Genomic DNA, 11,238 nt, shown 5'->3' on the forward strand with positions numbered 1-11,238 from the left:
ATATTTTTGTGGAAACCGTGATACACTTTGATTAAAAGAAAGGTCAAAAGAAAAGCATTTATTTGAAATGTATATCTTTTTGTAACCTAAACGCCTTTACTGTCACTTTTGATCAGTTTAATGTATCCCTGCTGACCCCAAATATTTGAAAGATTATGTATATTTAAATTGGGTTTGAAATGGTGCAATACAGTTCTATTGTGTAATATCCAACAGTGAAATAGATCAATTCATAATGTGTCTGTGTATGTATGTTTGTTTTCTGCAGGTGTGCCCCTCCGCAGTCCAAATCCTTCTCGATAAAATGCGGCCCAAACGTGCATTACAAGGTGACCCCTCCGGCCGGGGACAGGAACGCTGCTCCGTACCCCCTCACCCCAAACTCTGTCCTCATCGTCACCATGGATGCAGTCAGCGAGACTGCAAACGACAGCAAGGTACCTACTGTACAGTACATCCAATCACCTTTGTGCTTGAAAAAGAGCAAATCTGTGGCATTTTTCTGCGTTTGGAAGAAAATTCTATGGAATAGATTCAACCAAGATAAAATGTTTGAAACTGAGCCGGAAATACTAGACTCGTATTTGAAAGCATCATACTAGCACAAATATTTAAAAGGAGGATATTCCATTTGGGTATGTTTTTTTTTCGTTGTATTGTATGACTAGCCTTTGCACTAAAGCAGATAGTAGTCTTTTAGAAAATAAACGGAACTGAAAGAAATCGACAGCTGCAGACAAGAAACTGCTTGCCTTGTCAGTCTTGTTAGTCTGATGCACACGCTGTGGTTGACCCTGGTACTAGTCTATGCAGGAAACTGAGGTTTATGTGTCGACGTGATCTCACGTCACTTTCACAACACTGTCTTGCACTCGCAGCTTGAAGGTATATTTAGCAAATTTTTTAAATGCAATCAGTACAGTAATGAATCACTTTAGCAATCAAAGAAAACCACAATAATTGTCGCAATAATCCATCTTATGCTTGTTTCGTTCTGATCGGTTTCAGCTGTCTGTGAGGTACTATGGAGAGAAAACGGAGTCGCTCGGGGACGCCGTGCTGCATCTAACAGCTGTCGGTACGTCTCGCATCATGTTTTCATTTTGAGACATAGGCTACTACGCCCGTGTTTATAATTAATGCTTATATAAATAGTATCTGTGCTGTAACTATAAACAGCCTCATGCTGGTGGGACTGAAGGAACAGGCAAGCCTCATGTTGTCTCGGTTCTGTTGCAGAGATATCTCTGGACGCAGATGCTGACCGAGATGGCGTTGTTGAGAAAAACAATCCAAACAAGGTGAGCTTTGTTTGCTTGTTGTCTTGTGATCTTTTCTATATCATCATTATTGGGGAGATTTGTTTTTGGCTCATTGCTACAGGCTTGGGAGATGGTGGAACACAAAAGAAGATATTTAGAAAAATGTCGTAGCGTTTTCTTTTTTGTCAATTCAAAGTCAATAGGATCTGGAGGCCCATGAATAAGCAGAATAAACAATTGTGACTTTTTTTCTTGTATGTCAGAGATGGTGGAACACAAAAGAAGATATTTAGAAAAATGTCGTAGCGTTTTCTTTTTTGTCAATTCAGTCAATAGGATCTGGAGGCCCATGAATAAGCAGAATAAACAATTGTGACTTTTTTTCTTGTATGTCAGTAATATCTCACAGTTGACTTTTTTTCAGAATTGAGAGATATAAACTCAGAATTCCGAGAAGAAACATCAGAACTGTGAGATATAAACTCGCAATTGCAATACAAAAAAGAAATATTTTTTGTTCTGTGGCAGCAACAAAAAATAGAATTGTGAGATGTAACTCAGAATTCTGAGGAAAAACTGAGAATTGCGAGCTATAACTGCGAGAATAAACTCAGAATTTCAAGAAAAGCTCAGAATTGTGAGATATAACTCGCATGTAAATTACAACAAAAAAGTCAGAATTCTCAGTTTATATAAACTTTTTTTTCCTCAGAATTCTGAGTATACAATTTTCATAATTGTGAAATAAAAAGTTGCAATTGCCTTTTAAATTTTTTTAATTTATTTTTTTACATTTGTGGCATAAACAGGCTTCCATAGGGTCCCAGGTTTTTTGAACCTCAATGACTTTCGAAAGTATCTTCTTTTGTGTTCCAACTGCATAGTGCTATTTTAGATATTCAAGACTTTGTTTGAGGAATGTGTGATAGTATTGGATTTTGGATCTAGGGATCGTGGAAGTGGGGTCCTAAAGGCCACGGTGCAGTTCTGCTGGTCAACTGTGACTCAGAGACCACTTACAAGAAGACACTGGACAGTGAGGTTGATGAGATCAGTAAAGTGTCAGGTGAGTCTGGGCAGGTCTAGTGTCGGATAAAGTCTCGCCACAGGCGTTTGTTAAGTGTAAATAGACTTTGTACCAAAGCCTGGTGTGTTGTGTACTTAAGCAGCATTTTCAAACACTGTATGCACGCAAAATAATGCTTCCTTATTATTTGTTCATTATTAATCCTGTTTGGCCAGAATGCAGTGCAAGTCCAGTGAATTTTTACCTGTTTAATTTTAATCAAACTGTGGTTTATTCGGTACTGATAAAAAAAAAAAATCTATAAAAATTAAAAGCACAACTTCACCCAATTTTTCTGTGCATATTGAACTGTTAGCTTAGTTAACATGTGACTCTTCTCTTCAAATGTCATGCTGTGGAAAGGAAGTGAGAATCGTTATAAAAACATATATATTTTTTGATGGCAGATTTACAGGACATGTCCAAGATGATCCTGCGCACCAACGGTCCCGCTGAACTTCCTGAAGGCTATAAACTGACCATGCACATCTCCCAGACCACTTCAGAGAACGTGAGAGTCTTTAGACCTCGGACAAATGCAAAAAAAGACGACGTGTGGAGTGAGTGAATAATAGAATATTTCATATAATATACAATGAAATATTTTCAGAATATATATTTGAAAGAACAATTCTTTTCGGAGCTTGTATAGTGTTTACAATGAACTTTAAATTTTTTAACTTCATTTTTAGTTTGTGCTCCACTGAAAAAGCAGAATGCATTTTATGGAAAATGCATTACTGTATGGAAAAAGTATTCCTTAAATTATTTGTGGAAAAGAGAAGGTTTGAAAATGTATAGCGTAATTTGTCAGGCATGCATAATTTGAAATTATGATGCATGATACATTTAATTAGATAGAGGCAAAAACTGGTACATTATAAGGGAACATCAGTACTTTACTCTTTCTTTCTCTTCTCTCTTTCTTTTACCAGAGCACAAACTCTTGAAGTTGTTCCTGAAAGACTATATCATGGTGGTGGGAACGGACACGCTGACACAGGAAGTGCCCTATCTGGGAGGCAAAACTGAACTGGCGGTCTTTGTAGAGGGTCTTCGCTCGCCTGATAAAGACTTTGATGGGCTCGTCACCATCAACCTCAGTCTACTAGAGCCCTGTGGCAAGGTTAGCGAACCGTGAGTTGAGTGAATCGTTACATCCCTAGAAAGGATGCATTAAATTGATCAAAATGGACAAAACACAAACAAATAAATGCTCTTTTGAACTTTCTATTCATCAAAGAATCTTGAAAAAAGGAACTGTTTTCAACATATATTGAGAAATAAAAAAAGTTTCTTGAGCACCAGCATATTACGGTTTTGTTATCATCAAATGAAACCCACATTTTTAAATTAGTATGTGTGTATATGCCAGTTATTCATATTTTAAAACATTAACCCCCAGTTTCACAGACAAGGCTTAAGCCTAATCCTAGACTAAAATGTAAGTCTGAGCTGTTTCAACTGAAAGAAACTTGCACTGACTGATCTTAAAATATATCAGTGCCTTTGTTTAATCTTAAGATGCACACCAGTAATGTTTTTTTCTAAGTATGTTCATAGAAATTACTTGAATGTCCTAATTGAACTATGGCCTAATCCTGGCTTAGTCTAAGCCCTGTCTGTGAAACCGATTTTTGGCATAAAAGAAAAATCAATAATTTTGACCCATACAATGTATTTTTGGTTATTGCTACAAATATACCCCAGCGACTTAAGACTGGTTTTGTGGTCCAGGGTCACATATATGATGATTGATTAAACAACCACTACCTAAAGGTTAAACGAGATTATTTGTGTTTAAGTGCAACTCGTGGCCGAAACATGACCAAAGTCGTCCAGGACTTCCTGTGGGCACAGAAAGTTCAAGAGCCAATAGCGCTGTACTCTGATTGGCTGGTTGTGGGTCATGTGGATGAGTTATGATCACATACTAATCTAAAGATGTATAGAAACACTAAAACATTGTGTCACAGGGGCCAGATTTTGGGTACGTGACACGGCATGCTTTGAATGAGGAGGTGAGCAGTCTGGACTCCTTCGGTAACCTGGAGGTTAGTCCACCAGTCACAGTCAACGGGAAAAGTTACCCACTTGGCAGGATCATCATTGGAGTGGCGTTCCCTACGTAAGTACCACAACTCTACAGAAACCACAACTAGTAAAAATATACAAAAAAGTCTCCACACAACATATGTGACCCTGGACCACAAAACCAGTCATAAGGGTCAATTTTTTGAAATTGAGATTTATACATATAGCTTTCCATTGATGTATGGTTTGTTAGGATAGGACAATATTTGGCTGAGATACAACTATTTGAAAATCTGGAATCTGAGGGTGCAAAAAAAATACATGACCAAAGTCGTCCAGGACTTCCTGTGGGCACAGAAAGTTCAAGAGCCAATAGCGCTGTACTCTGATTGGCTGGTTGTGGGTCATGTGGATGAGTTCATGACCTTTGTTCCAGCCCCTGACCGAAAGGTAAACCGATATACTACAATACACCACCAGTGAAAAGTTGTGACCTTTTTGTTTTTGAAAGAAGTCTCTTATATGCTCACCGAGGCTGCATTTATTTAATTAAAAATACAGTAAAACAGTACATTTTTAAATGCCAGTACTTTATTCTGAACATAGCCAGTGTTTTTTTAAATACCCAAAACAGTGCTAACTGAAATGGTTTGATTGTTCAGAAATTCCGGTTGCTGCTGGCTAGCCCTGACGCCGGATACAAAGTTTTCAAAAGCTTACAAAACAATGGACATGGAAAAGCAGAAATGTTTCCGGGTAAGCACTCACTAATTTTCCGTTTCAAAAAAGTTTACCAACCCCCACAGTTCATATTCTAGCTGACGGTTTTACCTGAACAGGTTTGCCAGAGGCCATCTCAGTAAATGAGATCCTGAGCGACAAAAAGCTACAGGCAGAAAACCGATACGTGCAGGTCAGTGAAACACACAACACTCACAATACGCCTTTAACGCATTAAGATCAGTATCTAGATATTTTTGTAGCCAGATTTGACAGATCTGTCTTTTTTATGGGAAAGAATAATGCTGGCATCTTCTAATCTTTCACTCAGAACTGTATTGACTGGAACAGGGACGTGCTGAAGAAAGAGCTGGGATTGGATGATGAGGACATCATTGATTTGCCCATCCTGTTTAAAGTGTTAGAAGAGAAAACGGGCCCCAGGGCTGTGGCTTACTATCCCGACATGGTACAATACACGTTTAAGAACTTACCGAACATCCACTCACATTTTAGCTTTTTGATTTTTATGACTTTTAATGAAAAATCAACCTGTCAAATCACACTCTCTTCTTCTCACCAAGACTGCATTTACTTACTCAGAAATACAGTAATATTGTAAAATATTATTACATTTTTTAAACAAATGTTTTGTATTTAAAAATGTAATTTATTCCTGATGCAAAGCTGATTTTTTTTAGCATCCTTACTCCAGTCTTCAGTGTCACATGATCCTTCAGAAATCATTCTAATATGCAGATTTGCTGCTCAAGAAACATTCATTGCTATTATCAATCTTGAAAACAGTGCATAACTTAAAGTATCATTAACCTATCATACCAAATGCCCATTAATATTCTACTATGAGCTACTTGAGGAATCTGATATTATAGTTTTCCCATTACGTTGACCTTTGTTTTGTATGTATGCACCCTCAGGTGAACATGATCGTGTTGGGGGATAAGCTGGGCGTCCCAAAACCATTTGGGCCGAAGGTGAATGGCAGGTGTGCTCTGGAGACAGAGGTGTGTTCTCTTCTGGAGCCTCTGGGCCTCAAATGTACCTTCATTGATGACTTGGCCCCGTACCACAAACTGCTGGGTGAAGTTCACTGCGGTTCCAACGTTCTTCGAGAGCCGTCTCCTTTCAAATGGTGGAACCTAGAGCTGTGAGAGAGAGACTAGAACTGTCAAGTGCCTATTAAGTCTCGCAACTAGTTCATTCTAGCAATAAACAATGCATAGAGCAAAATACTAATGGGATAATTCATAAAAAAAATGAATGAGTCATTTACTCACCCTCATGTTGTTTAAGCAGCTCTTTTCCATATAATGACAAGGTGCTGTCAAACTGTCAAAGAATAAGAAAGTAGCCCAAAAATCATTCCCATCAATTTGCGCTGTGTTCTGAAGTAATATAACAGCTTTCCATGAGGAACAGACAGAAATTTAAGTGCCTATTTTGAGAGGTGTTGATTTTCAGTAAATGCAGCTTGAAAAAGAGCAAACCGTATACTTATGAAACAACATGAGTGTGAGCAAATACTTCTTAGTAGTTTGTCAAATTCTTATGACAACCTTGTCTTGTTTTTAACAGTATAGTTACTCCTCAGGCTGCGGTGGTGCTGTTTCAGGATTTCTAAGAAAATTAAGGGCTAACAATTATAAAGTGGTTCAAAATAATGTTAAACGCTTACAGCTTAAGAGTAGTTGGGCCTGTTTCATAAAACAAGTTTACCAAACAAGTTAGGTTTATTTCAGTTAGTCTGACTTATTGTCAGTTGATTTGGTTCAAAATAAGTCAGACTTACTGAAATAAGCCTGGCTTATTTAGTAAACTTGTTTTATGAAACAGACCCCTGTTGTATATTTTTTCTAACAACAACAAAAAAGCTTTAAAAGGCTGTACTGTGTTTTCATAACTGTGAACCATGAATGTTCATTCTGTGTTGCCTTAATAATAATGACTGAAAATTTCCTTTTATAATTGGTGATGGTCTTGGGTGTGTATTTTTCTCCCCCCATAATAATGTACATTACAGCAAACAATAAACATTACATGAACCCCTCTGATCTTTATTAAACAATTTCTTTTGTTTTATTACAAAAAAGGAGAAAATGTATTTACAATGAAACATTTCATAAAAGTAGCATAATAAGCACTTGTAAAGGAGAACACAATCACTTGCAGAAAGCGGTCGGTGTTTGTTTGGAATGAGTTTGTGCTTAATGGCTCTAGCATGTGCAAACACATTATGTACAGTTCGACCAATCAGCAGAGACTTAGGGCTCTGACACAGCGAAAGTATGGATTCAGCCAGCCAAAAATATTTTCACTTTTCCATAAACCGTTTTAGAAGCATCACCCCTGAAAGCATCCAAACAGCATTATTTATAAGAAAATAATCTCTCCAAACAAGAAGTGAATTGGGAAAATTAGTCTTACAAAAAAGTACCAAGGTATTGTCATGTTTTTGGACATGAAATTGTGGTAATGCCATCTTTCGTCTATGATAGTAATACCATAGTATTCTTCAAAATACGCATCATACAGAAAAAAAACGTATTTTAAGGAGCTGTAAAAGTGACTAAAATGTTTTTTGCAAACAACAAATTGTAAATATTTAATTTGATTAGAGTTGATATTTTGCCAGTGACTTTCTTTTTGTTTTAATGTCACAGCTTAGGATAGTTGCTCAAAATAATTCATCACATTTATGGCTCAAAAAAAAAAATAAAAGTCAAAGTTTGTATCCGATAAGCTATTGAGATGAATGGGAAAGCATTAACACCATAGTGCTATGTTTAAAAACTAAAATATTATTTTGATTATATGATCTAAAATGGACATTTTTGTTTGTAATCAATATAACACGCATTTGTGTTTGAAAACAAAATAAAATGCCCAACATTTGCTATCGAACATAAAGCATTGGATGAATATATTCTGACCTAGTGTTTTCCATTATTCATATCCACTATCATATATGTGTCTTACAGTTTTACATTCATATTGCTCACCTGTCATATAAGCTAAAAGGTCTTCAGGACTTCAATATATCGGACATTTTTATTCTGCTCTGCCTGTAGGACTATATGTGACCTTGGACCACAAAACATGAGAGACATTGATGATTTAATCCGCACTGCTAGCTTTAAAACATGAGGCTACTACATTAGTGTACGGTTTACACACGTGTCAGTTTGACCACAAACAGCTGTGGCCATACAAAATATGTTGATCAGTAAAACAGCATAATCTTAATAAATACTATTTAAAAAGTGTACAGCATCTCACACCTGATCTATTCATTTGATCATAAATTATAATGCCTACGCTTCATTTATTGGACGGGACTGGAAATGGCTTGTGTGCTTGACACCAGAAGATAGAGAACTACACTGAAGAACAACATTTAACATTTACCTATATTCATTTTCAACATCACTACATCATGACACAAAAGGCAACAAAACAGAACCACACACAGATGTGTATTACAGTGCTTTGCGGGTTCATGTGTATTTTAAGCATGATTGGTTTAGGTTGAACCTCGTTTGTTATTCTGAAAGATGCCGAAAGCTTGTGACAGCTTACCCACCCCCCGTTACTAAAAGATCAACTCAATAAATAAATAAATATGACAAATAAAACCCAAACCCACACAATGAGGGCCACTGTGGACAGAAAGAAAGAAAGCAGCCTATGATAAGGCCATAATCATGCGTGATTTGTCGCCTGCTGGCAGCTCTTCTCTGTTCTTCTTCTGCCTTCAACAGGTCAGGTTTGCTATTTTGCCTACAGACCAACAGCCACATGATAGAAGATAAGGGGGTCGAGTCCTTAAAAAGAGCGCGCTGATACTCTGATGCACACTTGCCCGACTGTACGCCTCCAGGCTGGAACTAGCAGTTCACTCCCCTTCACATCCGTGTCTCCACAGGAACTCTTGTGAGCACGTCGAGCGTCCGCTGCAGAGGGCTGCTTATGAAAATGCTGAAAATAAGACAGAATTAATAATGATTAATGAGAATAAGGTTTTTGAATATATACATATATACAGTTGAAAAGTTGGGGGTTGGTAATAAAGCAATAAGCCTCCGCTTCGCGTCGTGCCTAACAACGCCCCTTAGCTGTTATAAATTCACTGTAAACCATGGCTTCACGGAGCTTATTGCTTTTATAAAACGGTTATTCCAGGTTTAGGTGGAACCTAAACCCATATTAGGTTTCACAAAATAAAACGGAGCAAATGAAGTGCAATGATATTAATAAAAACATTATTCTTCCGCCAAACAATGTAGTTCCTCAGAAATGGTTGTGGTTCCAACAAAGTGGTTGCCGAGCAACAGACAGACGTAAACAAAGGTGTATGTTTGTACGCTGCGTCCGAAAGCTCTAAAATGCTGCCTTCGGAGGCAGCATTTCAAGGCATGAAGGCACGTCCGAATATAAATTCTGCTTCACTTCCTGTCTCCGAAGGTACCTTCTTCTGATCGAATTTTGAAGGCAGCATAGATGTATCCTTCGCTGCCTTTGATATCCTACAATCCTGTGCGTTCCATTCCGTGACGATTGGGATAAAAAAAGTCTGAAAGTTGCGTTTGGTGGTCAGTTTGTGTGTAAATGTATGTTTCTGACTAACTTTTTGCACTTTTGATGTTATTTCTAGCGAGAAATCAGTATTATAATAATTAAATATTTGTTTAGTTATCATCAAAACTCGTTCTATTTTGTTGTAGATCATTAAACCGTTACGCTGCCTCAGAAGCCTGTCCGAAATCAGTTTCACGAGGTGCCTTCGTGCAAAAACGCTGCCTGCAAAGTCATTGCCTCATACGGCAGCGAGGCAGCAAGTCAGCTGCCTAAGTTTTCGGATGCAACCCTAATCACGCTGAATGCAGTGTCGCATCGCCTCAAAAGCAAACAGAAATTACAATCACTGCCGCTATCTTGTCTACACTGGATACAGTCAAATTCCCTTTAAGGTATTCTAGAGTCTTCGATACAGATGCGCGTTCATTTTCTGATATAGTCCGCGCGCTTGAGTCTGTCGTCAGGACAAATAAAGAGAAAGAACGTTTGCTTTGACGCGTTTGGTTTAAACAGCTCGTTCGGACTTTGGAGCATTTTGTTTTGTAAATGAGGCACAGTGTCATGGAGAGTTCACAAAGAAACATTTGTTGAAAAATGAAGCAGTATTAGATCTGACTGCAGCTGCATCAGTCTGTAAGTAAATTATTTCTAGTTGCTTGGTCTGGAAATTACAGTTTTATTTTGATTATGTTGTCATAACATGCAATAGCGAGGGGGCGTTGATATTGTTTCCGATGCAATGATGTTAGTCAGTCATAACAATGGCCGTTTACTGAGAAGCCTTAAAGGAACCGCTCATAAAACAGCCTGTTTCTGGGAGAGGTTCAGAATGAGGGTTGAAAATAATCATTTTTTCCACATATTTATTTATTTATTTTTATTATTATTATTCTTTTTTTTTGCAAAAACCTTTATTAACATTATAATTAAACCTCAAGGAACATATTAAAATAATTTTGAAAAAATCCATGTCATGACTCATGACCCCTTTAAACCACCGTTCCATTATATCCGATATTTGTGTACGATTGCCGCTTTTCGCCCCCTAGTCGCAGTTGCATTGAACTTTCAAATTGACCCTACGTAGGGAGTTTGATTGACAGGTGATCTGACCAATCATAATGCTGAATCTGCCATTTTTGTCCAACAAACAAATTAGACAGGAGAGTAGATTAACTTCAAATACGGTGTATTGATGTCTTTCCGTGGTTGAAACAAGATACCTTCTGATGTTCATTCATGCTTATTTCGCGCTATAACTAGTAAAGAGAAAGAGATGATTGGTTCACATGCCGCTTGAACTGAGGCGCTACAGCTATCTGTCACGACACATTAAAGGGCCACAAAATGGTATTTATTGTTTGAATTTCTTACAAAATGACAAAATTTGAAAGCTAAGACTATGTTTCATACCAGTAGTAACCTGCTCTATCTTGTCTGTTGGTATGTTGTCAGTTTCCTCTTTGCTCCTCGATGTATTTTTCACTACTTGAGAACATGGTGTGTGGAGTGAGAGTGGCAGTGCCATGGCTTGTTGGACATAGCAACAGTAACTAAGCA

The 11,238-nt window shown here is 37.6% G+C and overlaps 2 protein-coding genes across 2 annotated transcripts in view; one reads left to right on the forward strand and one right to left on the reverse strand.

Moving 5' to 3' along the window:
* Window positions 1-6,842, forward strand: part of LOC107729722 (protein-arginine deiminase type-2-like) — an 8,141-nt gene extending 1,299 nt beyond the window's left edge. The window contains exons 2-13 of the mRNA XM_016540395.1: window positions 269-437; window positions 1,009-1,078; window positions 1,240-1,301; window positions 2,211-2,328; window positions 2,736-2,888; window positions 3,264-3,465; window positions 4,134-4,152; window positions 4,684-4,812; window positions 5,025-5,118; window positions 5,202-5,275; window positions 5,414-5,551; window positions 6,021-6,842. Coding sequence (XP_016395881.1) covers window positions 269-437; window positions 1,009-1,078; window positions 1,240-1,301; window positions 2,211-2,328; window positions 2,736-2,888; window positions 3,264-3,465; window positions 4,134-4,152; window positions 4,684-4,812; window positions 5,025-5,118; window positions 5,202-5,275; window positions 5,414-5,551; window positions 6,021-6,254 — 1,462 coding nt within the window. The 3' untranslated portion in view covers window positions 6,255-6,842. The remainder of the gene's footprint in view (window positions 1-268; window positions 438-1,008; window positions 1,079-1,239; window positions 1,302-2,210; window positions 2,329-2,735; window positions 2,889-3,263; window positions 3,466-4,133; window positions 4,153-4,683; window positions 4,813-5,024; window positions 5,119-5,201; window positions 5,276-5,413; window positions 5,552-6,020) is intronic.
* A 1,004-nt stretch (window positions 6,843-7,846) lies between these two features.
* The window catches only part of rap1gapb (RAP1 GTPase activating protein b), a 51,833-nt gene continuing 48,441 nt past the window's right edge, over window positions 7,847-11,238 (reverse strand). Inside the window, exon 25 of the mRNA XM_016540459.1 lies at window positions 7,847-9,078. The gene's annotated coding sequence lies outside the window, so the exon portion shown is untranslated. The remainder of the gene's footprint in view (window positions 9,079-11,238) is intronic.

The sequence above is a fragment of the Sinocyclocheilus rhinocerous genome, unplaced genomic scaffold (genome assembly GCF_001515625.1).
Source record: "Sinocyclocheilus rhinocerous isolate Xijiao unplaced genomic scaffold, SAMN03320098_v1.1 scaffold218, whole genome shotgun sequence".
Taxonomy (NCBI): domain Eukaryota; kingdom Metazoa; phylum Chordata; class Actinopteri; order Cypriniformes; family Cyprinidae; genus Sinocyclocheilus; species Sinocyclocheilus rhinocerous.